The sequence below is a fragment of the Salvelinus namaycush genome, chromosome 5 (genome assembly GCF_016432855.1).
Source record: "Salvelinus namaycush isolate Seneca chromosome 5, SaNama_1.0, whole genome shotgun sequence".
NCBI classification, from domain to species: domain Eukaryota; kingdom Metazoa; phylum Chordata; class Actinopteri; order Salmoniformes; family Salmonidae; genus Salvelinus; species Salvelinus namaycush.
The window spans coordinates 51311653-51323660 of NC_052311.1; the positions used below are offsets into that span (position 1 = coordinate 51311653).

At 40.5% G+C, this 12008-nt stretch overlaps 1 protein-coding gene across 1 annotated transcript; it reads right to left on the reverse strand.

Moving 5' to 3' along the window:
* Window positions 1-1246: 1246 nt before the first annotated feature.
* On the reverse strand, window positions 1247-3552 carry LOC120047637 (CD83 antigen-like). Its single transcript, XM_038993183.1, has 5 exons — window positions 3494-3552; window positions 3267-3403; window positions 2885-3119; window positions 2655-2755; window positions 1247-2550 (listed from the first exon to the last, which is right to left on the reverse strand). Exons 1-5 carry the CDS (start codon window positions 3519-3521, stop codon window positions 2398-2400), a joined length of 654 nt encoding a protein of 217 aa, XP_038849111.1. The 5' UTR covers window positions 3522-3552; the 3' UTR covers window positions 1247-2397.
* Between the last annotated feature and the right edge of the window lie 8456 nt (window positions 3553-12008).

A 12008-nucleotide genomic window follows, 5' to 3' on the forward strand; every position in this document is an offset into this window, starting at 1 on the left:
AGATGCCGAGCAATAATAGAAAGCGCTCAAGGTTCATCAGTTCATCTTGGGCTTGGAAGTGATGAAATGAACTGGCAATTGGAGAATTACTGGTCTGAAATCCTAATGATATTGTGCCCATGAGGAAGGTACTCACTTAACCTGTGGGACCAGTGTCAAAATGAACAAGGCAAAAAAAACAAAAAAACGTATTTTTATAGTGTCCACTATCTACTCTGCAATTTGTTATTGGTACAGAAATACATTTCTTGTTGAAGTTACAAGTTACACTTACCCCTAGATCAGACAATAAGCTTAGACAAGTGATTACATGAATATGTTGATATCAAGCTTATTATCAAGCTTATTATTATTATTATTATTGTGCAATAATGTGTTGAGTGCTATGATCAGACAGTTGTCATGAAAAAGGTCACTGTTATTGTATATGTGTCACACCCTGACCTTAGAGAGACTTTTTATGTCTCTATTTGGTTTGGTCAGGGTGTGATTTGGGGTGGGCATTCTATGTTTTGGCCGGGTATGGTTCTCAATCAGGGACAGCTGTCTATCGTTGTCTCTGATTGGGAACCATACTTAGGTAGCCCTTTCCCCTCCTTTCAGTGTGGGAAGTTGTCTTTGTTTGTGGCACTATAGCGGTAAGCTTCACGCTCGTTTTTGTATTGTTTTTGTCGGCGTCATCCTAATAAAAGGGAATATGGACGCTCACCACGCTGTGGTTTGGTCCAGTTCTTTCGACGGCCGTGACAATATGACCCATATCCATGCACTCCTCATGTCAAATCTGTCCTGTGATATGGTGACGCAATACATTTTTTTTTAGTTATTCTATAGTATTAAATGATTTTTAACTACATGGAATTTCATGTTTGTAAAGGATTAAAATGTTCAATGTTGTTTAGATCACATGGCTTAACCTGGCTTCCATTTTATGCTGTGTGATGTTACTTTGTAATGTGTTTGACAATGACAGAGACCTCACACAATTGTTTGTCACTCTAAAGATTATTAGCAAAGAGGTATTTATGTATTTAACAATTAAAACAGCTATCCAAAAATATAATTGTGATCATCCCAATAATTGTGATCATCCGACTCAAAATTCACCTGTAAATGTTGTAAAGTCAAGGTACAGTATATAACTAAAATAAAAAATTACAGAATGTGTCTTGTGAAATAGGTAGAGATTTGTTAAAAGCCATTTAGCACCTCAAACATCAAACATCGGATACAGTTAGTTACAAAATGATTTACAAGGCTTCTTCATTTTCAATGTATCCACAGAATTGCTGATCATATTTAAAAAAAACTGAGATTTATACAAGTTAATTTTCTGCCAATTACTTTTCACCAAAGGCCACTTTCATTGTGCTTGGAGGAAAATGAATCAATTCGATTTCAATACCAGTCAATACAGGAATTGAATTAGGCATGCAATTCTAAAAGATCAATGCTGTTCACATTGGTCATTTCCCAACTCAATGTCAACTTCAATTCCTGGGTTGACTCAAATGTAACTGGGATTAATCCCCACGTTGCCATGAAGCAACCCTCCAGAATGATCCCTCATCATGGACCATTCCTGCACCCCTTCCTGAAGCTCCTTATTGAGGTTAGATCTTAGGGCTTAGATCGTGGGTCCCTTCACCAGGTCCTGCTGCTTGCGCATCACAGGTGTGTGAATGCTGCAGACGATCAATCATTGCTGGAGAACTGCTGTTCTAGCCTGACTTTGTACTGCTGTTTGGCTGCCTGAGTGAAAGGGTATAGGCTACTGTTTCTGTTTCATTTCTTTGAAAAGCCTAAACATCTTAGTTCTACAGTCCCAGCCAGAGGGTTGTCTGCCTCCATCTGCTCTAGAGGTGAACTCTTCTCCTGGAAAGTAAAAGTATTGGGTTGTTATTTTACCTGAAATGCACAAGGTCCTCTACTCTGACAATTAATCCACAGATAAAAGGGTAAACGTAGTTCGTTTCTAGTAATCTCTCCTCCGTCAGTCTTCTTCTGACTTTATATGGCGTTTGACAACCAACTTTAAGGTGCATTACCATCACCAACTGGGCTGGCGTGTGGATCGCAGTTCATCTTTCAATCACCCATGTGGGTATATGCTCTGAAAAACCATTGAGGAGATGGGAGAAGCTGGACTTGCAGCGCATAAAGCGTCTATTTTAGCGCCTGGCTACGCAGGCGCTCGTTGATGCGCGCGAGCAGTTTGGATGAAATTGTTGAATAACAGGTATGTGTACATTTATTTTGTCACGCTCACACACATAACGCAAGCGGTGTGGTCAGCATGATAGACTCGTTGCTCAGCTTCAAATGTGCCCTAGTCTTTCTCTGCATTTCCTCTTCACATTCAAGTATACAATGAGCCCAAACTAGCAGGACAGGCTCTCACACACAGACATGTTTTATGGAACCCTGTCTCGACCAGTTTGGCCCCGGAGTGTAGATCAACATTAAATCTTTCTTCTCAAGGGGTGCATCTAGAAGTGGTTCTTGTGGATACTTCTTACTCCTTTGCAATAACATATTCCTTAGGATGACCTATGGTAAAGATGAGGATTATTGAGTCAATAATATGAAGACATTTAAAAGAAAATTAAATACATGAAAACCATCACCATAAAATGCAGTGTTTTGGAACTCACATAGCTGATGGTGAATATCAGCAATGCCGCCACAAGCCCCACAATGGAAAGAACTAGAATGGTATCCCTTTCTTCTGATTGGTCTGTGGACTCAAGGCAACCTACAAAAAAATTATCCACAAATCTTTGAGCATCACTGGAAACATTTTTTAAATATTTAGCAGCATAGATGAACTCTCTCTGGGTCCACATACCAAAACAAGCACACAATGAGAGTAGAACACACTCACCTGTCACTCTGAGGTGAACCTGCCCCTCCTGGTTCTGCTCTCCTACAGGTGCTGCCAGGAGACACTTGTACCTCCCGCTATCAACAGCCGTTACATTGGGCAGCAAGATATCGAAAGAATCATCAGCCAAAAGTTCCACTTTACTCTCCAGGCCTGCGTACCATAGGGTGGTGCTGTTAGGTGATAGCCTCTTCATCAATAGACCAGACTCCTTATTAGAGGGCTCCTCACCCAGCTGGGAGAAGAGGGTTTGAAGTTACTCTATGCCCTTAACAGCTGGTCTGGGACCAGTGCTGTATGTTCTTTGCATAAATTGCACTTATACAGAATTTGGTCAGATCGTACAAAACACAGTGTGCTATCACAATAATTGAAAGCTTACCTTATACCACCTCACCGCCCGGTATTGGACCCCAGGCTTACATATTGCTTTACATTTCAGAATTGAGTCCTCTCCACAAACTGACTTCACCTCTTGTGTAGGCCTATCCTGTGTGAGGCCACCTTGCACAGAGGCAGCTTTAGACAAACACAAGGTAAATCATTATTTCAGGTGAGCCTGCCTCATTGGAATATCAAATTCATTGTTAAAAAGAAATGACAACATACCTAATATGCAGACGAGTTGAAAAAGCATAATTGTAGTACACAGCAACGAAGATGACGATTTAGAACAGGAGGGTAGCAGTTTAAATACTTCCGAAAGAGAAGTTAAACTGGGATTTCCCCGTCTGCGTCACATTCTGAAGTGCGCGTGCACTCCCTCCACCCACATGACCGATTGCGAATCTGCAGACATGAGACTGCTCACCAACGCTCGTTGCAAAATAAATGTACACACAATATACCCACATGGGTGATTGAAAGATGAACTGAGGTGCGCCATATAAAGTCCAAAAATAAGAAGAGATTCTTAGAAATGTACTAGGTTAACTCTTTCATCTGTAGATTAATTGTCAGGGTAGAGAACCTTGTGAATTTCAGATAAAATAACACCCCAATGTTTATATCCCAGGGCAAATTAGGTAGCTAAATTGGCATGAATGTTTCAGGCGTTTTGACCTGTCTCCAAATTAATATAGTTGGTTCAGAGTTCGTTTTGATATTTCCACGTGCGTGCCCTGATGAGTCTGGTGTGGATGGACAAAATTAACATGCGCACGTGGATGTACGAGCGCGCCGGCTCCGTCAGCATGAGTCAGTGGAGATATGATGGCGATGCGTTGGCTCACTCTCCAGATGTGTTTGGGTATGTTTTTCCCCCCCAATGAATCTAGCGTTAAATTTAAGATAAACCGGAATTATAGATACTGGGAGTGGTTGTTATTTCTGAACGTTAACTCAATACTTTACTCCGCAGTTTATTAGTTGTAGCCTATATCATTGCATCATATCCTGATTTGTAGAAGCCAATTTTACGCACGTGCTTGTAATGTATGGCCGTAACGTTAGTGTCGTGCCTATGATTTTCTTTCTGTTGAAGGTGTTAAAAATAAATAGAACTACAACATTACAATATAGGCTAAATATAGGTCTACACTATATTAACCGTTGGACTTGTTTTTGCTACCTGAAAGTGAATGTTTGGGGTGGGGGAATTCCCAGTGAATTCCGCGATCAGACTTCCTTAATTAGATTTGGTTTACTCAACGTGTTGAGTGGGTCGTTGGAGTAATTGTAGCTGTCTGTGTCAGATTAAATAACGTATCTTATAGTGTATTGGGTATTTCAGTTAAAAGACAATCATGGAAATACACACTTCATTGACAAGTATGTGGGCACCTGCTCATCGAACACCTCATTCCAAAATCATGGCCATTAATATGGAGTTGGTCCCCCTGTTTCTGCTATAACAGCCTTCACTCTTCTGGGAAGGCTTTCCACAAGATGTTGGAACATTGCTGAGGGGACTTGCTTACATTGTCACAAGAGCATTAGTGAGGTCAGGCACTGATATTGGGGATTAGGCCTGGCTCTCAGTCTTGCGTTCCAATTCATTCCAAAGGTGTTAGATGGAGTTGAGCTGCTCTGTGCAGGCCAGCCGTTCTTCCACAACGATATCAACAAACCATTTATTTATGGGCCTCGCTTTGTGCACAAGGGCCTTGTCATGCTGAAACAGGAAAGGGCCATCCCCAAACTGTTGCCACAAAGTTGGAAGCCCAGAATTGTCTAGAATGTTATTGTATTGTGTAGCGGTAAGATTTCCCTTCACTGGAACAAAGGAGCCAAGCCCGAACCATGAAAAACAGCCCCAGACCATTATTCCTCCTCCACCAAACTTTACAGTTGGCACTATGCATTGGGGAAGGTAGCGTTCTTTTGGCATCCATCAAACCCAGATTCTTCCGTCAGACTGCCAGATGGTGAAGCGTGATTCATCACTCGCGAGAACATGTTTCCACTGCTCCAGAGTCCAATGGCGGCGAGCTTTACACCACTCCAGCCGACGCTTGGCATTGCGATCTTAGGCTTGTGTGTGGCTGCTCTGCCATTGAAACCCATTTCATGAAGCGCCTGACGAATAGTTATTGTGCTGACTTTGCTTCCAAAGGCAGTTTGGAACTCGGTAGTGAGTGTTGCAACCAAGGACAGACGATTTTTATGCACTACGTGATTCAGGGCTCGGCTGTCCCATTCAGTGAGGTTTTGTGCCTACCACTTTGCGGCTGAGCCGTTGTTGCTCCTAGATGTTTCCAGCACTTACAGTTGAACGTGGCAGCTCTAGCAGGGCAGAAATCTGACAAACTGACTTGGAAAGGTGGCCTCCTATGACGGTGCCACGTTGAAAGTCGCTGAGCTCTTCAGTCAGGCTATTCTACTGCCAGTGTTAGTCTATGGAGATTGCATGGCTGTGTGCTCGATTATATACACCTTTTCGCAACATGTGTGACTGAAATAGCCGAATCCACTAATTTGAAGGGGTGTCCACATATTTTCGGCCGTGTAGTACAGTTCACACCTGGTACATGGTGATATCATGTATCATGTTTTTGACCAATAGTAAAAATAAAAAATAAATGGCTTGTTTTTCTGTTTGGTCCTTTAACCAATGTATGTTAAAATAAATAGCTTAGATACAATAGTGAAAACAGAAACAGTTCTACAACTGAACATCAAAAATCAACAAAGTGCCTACCCTGACACGAAAGGCTGAGGTATATGAATGGCGCTGGAGAGAATGGCTGCCGTTTTACAGTCTCCTAACCAGTTGTGCTATTGTGGGTTTCTTTGCGTTATTTGTAACTTATTTTGTACATAAAGTTTCTGGCACCGTCTCTTATGACCGAAAAGAGCTTCTCGAAATCAGGACAGCTATTACTCGCCTTGTATTGAAAGACATTTTTTTCTTTAACGAGTCGGACGAGAGGGATTTACTCCAGACACCCGACAAGGCCCTCATCCCCGTCATTCACAGGAGAAAGAGACAGAGATATTGAGAACGAAGATCGGGGTGCCTTGTAAGGATCCGGTGGCGAGTGGGTAATTTGCCTTTACCATCGGTCCTATTAGCCGACGTATAATCATTGGATAATAAAATAGACGAACTACAAGCACGTATATCCTACCAATAGGACATTAGAAACGGTTATATTTTATGTTTCACCGAGTCGTGGCTGAACGACGACATGAATAACATACAGCTGGCAGGTTATACACTGTATCGGCAGGATAGAACAGTAGCCTCTGGTAAGACCATGAGTGGCGGTCTATGTATTTTTGTAAACAACAGCTGGTGCATGATATCTAAGGAAGTCTCGAGGTTTCGCTCGCCTGAGAGTATCTCATGATATGCTGTAGACCTCACTATTTACCAAGAGTTTATCTATATTCTTCGTATCTGTCTATTTACCACCACAAACCGATGCTGGCACTAAGACCGCACTCAATGAGCTGTATACGGCCATAAGCCGTATAGGAAATCGCTCATCCAAAGGCGGTGCTCTTATTGGCCGGGGACTTTAATGCAGGGAAACTTAAATCCGTTTTAGCTCATTTCTACCAGCATGTTAAATGTGCAACCAGAGATAAAACAAAACTCTTGACCACCTTTCCTCCTCACACGGAGATGCATACAAAGCTCTCCCTAGCCCTCCATTTGGCAAATCTGACCATAATTCTATCCTCCTGATTCCTGCTTACAAGCAAAAACTAAAGCAGGAAGCACCAGTGAATCGGTCCATAAAAGAGTGGTCAAATTAAGCAGATGCCAAGCTACAGGACTGTTTTGCTCACACAGACTGGAATATGTTCCGGGATTCTTCCGATGGCAGTGAGGAGTACACCACATCAGTCACTGGCTTCATCAATAAGTGCACCGACGACTTCGTCCCCACAGTGACTGTATGTACATACCCCAACTAGAAGCCATGGATTACAGGCAACATCCGCACTGAGCTAAAGGGTATAGCTGCTGCTTTCAAGGAGCAAGACTCTAACCCAGAAGCTTATAAGAAATCGCTCTATGCCCTCTGACAAACTGTCAAACAGGCAAAGCGTCCATACAGGACTAAGATCAAATCGTACTACACCGGCTCCGATGCTCGTCGGATGTGGCAGGGCTTGAAAATGATTAGACTACAAAGGGAAGCACAGCCGCCGCGAGCTGCTCAGTGACAATAGCCTACCAGTCAAGCTTAATAACTTCTATGCTCGCTTCGAGGCAAGTAACACTGAAAAATGCACGAGAGCATCAGCTATTCCGGATGACTGTGATCACGCTCTCCGTAGCCGATGCGAGTAATACCTTTTTAAACAGGTCAACATTCACAAGGCCGCAGTTCCAGACGGATTACCAGGACGTGTACTCCAGCACTCCCCAATGCTTCGTTTGCTGGCTGCTGCATTCTGTAAGAACCAACGCCGGAGATGAGAAGCAGGTACAGGAAGTTGAACATTTAATGTAGGCCAGACATGGGAACAGGACAAGAACAGTGTCAGAACCAGGTAACAAATGACATACGGAAGTTAATGCAGCAGCGGGGAACTTACAAATATATGCGAGGTAATTTACAGGTGATTCCAATAGATCACTGATGCGCGTGACGAGGGAAGGCAGGTGTGCGTAATGATGGTGGTGGGAGTGTGTAATGCAGGGCAGCCTGGCAGGAGAAGGCGTGACAATATGCGTAGTCACTTTAACTCTACCTACATGTACATATTACCTTGACTAACCGGTGCCCCCGCACATTGACTCTGTACCAGTGACCCCTGTATATAGCTTCGCTATTGTTATTTTACTGCTGCTCTTTAATTATTTGTTACTTTTATTTCTTATTTTTTTACTTAACGGCATTGTTGGTGTGCGGCAGGTAGCCTAGTGGTTAGAGCATTGGGCAAGTAACAGAAAGGTTGCTAGATCGAATCCCCGAGCTGACAAGGTCAAAATCTGTTGTTCTGCCCCTGAACCCACTGTTCCTAGACCCTCATTGTAAATGAGAATTTGTTCTTAACTGACTTGCCTAGTTAAATAAAGGTGGCGGCTCCCATGCACTTACCACAAATTCCTCGTTTGCTAAATTCACAGTATTGTACATTCCTCTCTTTTACTCTTAAATTTGTTGTATTTTTTTTGTATTGTCATTTGCACATGATCTCAATTTTAGCTAACACACCGGCATATTTGAAAAATGAAAAGTGTCATTGTGCTGCTGTATTAGTGCATTGAACCATATAGCGCGCTGTGGTTTCAAAACTCTGTGGATATTGCTAAAACAGTGACGTCATATCTGAAATCTTTACACACCTTCGTCATTAAATGTCCATTTGTCTCACGTGAAAAGTAATTTGTAATATCGTTTTTTAGGGCACCGAGTCTTGACTGTTTACATGTTGAGATTCAATTGGCACATCATAAGTTGCCATCTTAGAGCAACAGCAATGAGGAATCAGTCGTATTTATAATATGACAAAATACAGTTCCTATAGAAAGTCTACACCCCCCTTAGATTTCTTCACATTTTGTGTTACAAAGTGTGATTTAAAATGTATTTAATTGTCTTTTTTGTCAATGAACTACTCAAAATACTCTAATGTTAAAGTGGAAGAAAATGTGTAACATTTTTTAAAGATGAATGAAAAATAAAACACTCAAATACCTTGATTAGATAGGTATTCACCCCCTGAATTAATACATGCTAATGCCAAAAGTGTGCAAAGCTGTCTTCAAGGCAAAGGGTGTCTATTTGAAGAATCTCAAATATAAAATATATTTAGATTTGTTTAATACTTTCTTTGGTTACTACATGATTCCATATGTGTTATTTCATAGTTTTGATGTCTTCACTATTATTATACAATGTAGAAAATAGTACAAAATAACGAAAAACCCTTGAATAAGTATGTGTTCTAAAACTTTTGACATTTAGTGTATATAACCAATACATGACTTTCGAGGAGTAGGACAGTTGATACAAACCTATAACTAACTATAACTTTTCCATTATATGAAATTATATTATCACATTCACTTGCTCGTTTGCCATACTAGTCTGATGAGACCATATAGCAACTACGGGAACTAACCTGAAACAACCAAACTGATGGACAATGTTGATTGGCATGTGGAATTATGTCCAATGAGGTTGCAAAGTGAGAGGCGGGATTAGGTATTGTCCAATGAGGTTGCGGGTGAGCCCAACATGAAAACCAGTTTTTATTTTATTTTATTCTCTTTGAGCAAACCCGAGAACAATGCTGTGATGACGTTGTACATGTAATAGTATAACTTTAGACCGTCCCCTCGCCCCGACACGGGCGCGAACCAGGGACCCTCTGCACACATCAACAACAGTCACGCGCACACCACCGCTACCTAGCTAGCCATTTCACATCGGTTACATGCACATTTTTCAGGAACCCATTTTCGCTCGTGAGCTAATTTCAAAACTATTGTTTTTATAATTTCAGCCATTCTGGAAAATGTCTTTAAAGCTTAACTTTGGGGCTCTAACGCAAGTTTTTAGGTCTCAGGAAAGGTCATCACACTATTGTGATCACATCCATTAAACTGACACTGCCTAGTATAATACAGTGGATTTAGGTTGAAATCATCCTTTCTTGGTCTTAAGTGGATTCCCAATCACACTCATCCTTTTCTTTGTTCACTTTTCAGTCTCAGTGTCCGCAGCCCCTGTAGAGGATAATCAAATTGCCTACATATGTCAGGAGGGTCATGTCATACTTGAAGCACCGTTTAAAGAATTGGATGCCCAATGTGACGAGAGCTGGACCATTGGCAAAGAGGTAAACTATTGCATATATGCTTATGACAAGTAGATACAATGTGAGGTCAGGCATTTTCTATTAGCATTATTTTTTCGCATCTCACCATTTATAGTATCATCAACAGTATGCAGAGGGGCAGGGGCCATTTTAATTTAGACATGCCATGTGATAAGATATTTTTCTTTCTGCAGCCCATTGCCATTTATAAAAACGACAGGGGTAAAGTAAAGAAGGAATACATTTCTCCATGCAAGGACGTGTTCTTTGGAAAAGTCATCCTTAGTAAATGTGCCAATGTCACATTAACTATTGGTTGCACCAAGGTAGGTCAACTTTATGAATACAATTCACCTTCCTTTCCTCTGTTAGTGTCTGCCAAGTACCAACATAGTACAAAAAAAATGTATATTCACCCCTTCATTTTTTTAAAAACAGGATGGGTTACATGAAGAGACCAGGATCCACTTCTTAGGTATGGTTTCCCCTGAAGTTATTGGTGTATTACACAACATATCTACCATTGATATAAATATTAAGCATTGTTGTCATCATCATTGCTCATATCACTCTTTTTGCTACTTAGGGACAAACGTTATCACTGCCACCGCAATCGCTCAAATTGCTCATTATGGTAAATTATGCTTTTTTTAGACCATGCATTACATTTTGATTGTACTATTATCAAAATAAAATATACTTTACAAGTGCAGATGATCAATTTCTATAACTATCAGAACAAGTTTTGTTGCCACAGGGAAATTCTTGTTCTTTTAATTTTATTACAATGAGAGATTTTGAAATGAGTGTTAGACAATCAACATTTTTCAAATAATGCAAATAATTAATTTAACAACTATTTTCTTTTTTAAATTTTAGGACTTTGGGCATTGATGATGCTTTTGGTCTTTTTGATTGTACTTTAAATGTCATCTGAAGGAAGCTGAAGCAAGGGGACTCCAACGATGTTGGTCTCACCCAGATGACACCCCTCGACGTCGATCCAGCTGATAAAGAACAGTTAGGCCCATCTTTTCAAAGTTAATCTACTATAAACATGATGTAATTAATCTAAGGGAAACGTATGACTTCTACAGCTTTTAGTTGTATGGTTTTTGTCTCATTACTGTCTTCTACGCAATGTTACTTTCTTACCTTTTTTATGACCACCCATTTTTTAATTTTTTTTACCTGTACAGAACATAGTAAATCTCAACCAAGTAAACCAGTATGATGGGTGAAGTTCACATCTTTTTACCTAAGAGAGGAAGAAAGACATTGTGTTTTGTTTTAAATGAAAATTCAACAGAACATTTCTCGCTGCTGTCCACCTACAATTAACTGCACTGCAGAACCATGTAGCCAGAGGTATTTATAAAATATTTATTAAGCTATGTATTACCTAGTGAATATAAAATGCACGTATGAATGTACAATTAGCTAGAAAAACAAGCTGTAAACTTGTCCGTTACAATAAATTCATTATTACATTGCCATCTCTGCCTTGGGCAATTTAAGGCACGCAATGGTTTGTACTTCATCAAGATGCTTTGGAACCAGTGGCACATTTTAAGAATATATATTTTAAAGTAGTCTTATATAAGTACTCCTACTCACCCCTAGATCAGAGAATAAGCTTAGAGACAAGTGACTCGATTGATTGATTGATTTCACCAGAGAGATGTACTGTACAATAGTGTTTAACACTTGGTAATAATAATACTTCTTTACCTCCCTCCAGTCCATAAAACCAAACACTTTTATATGAACTGACAACCATCATTTTACACACATTAAGAGGAGCCCTTTTGAACACGAGCAGTGTTAAACAAACATTTTAATAAGGTTTATTTTCTTGTGTTGATTTCATGCATTTGTACTTTCGTAGCATAGTTGTATA

Excerpts from the sequence above, each read along its gene's own strand:
- LOC120047637 (XM_038993183.1), bottom strand. The coding sequence starts at position 3,521 with ATGCTTTTTCAACTCGTCTGCATATTAG. Across the intron at positions 3,404-3,493 it reads TCAACTCGTCTGCATATTAG|CTGCCTCTGTGCAAGGTGGC; the intron begins GTATGTTGTCAT and ends GTTTGTCTAAAG. Across the intron at positions 2,551-2,654 it reads TGATATTCACCATCAGCTAT|GTCATCCTAAGGAATATGTT; the intron begins GTGAGTTCCAAA and ends TCTTTACCATAG.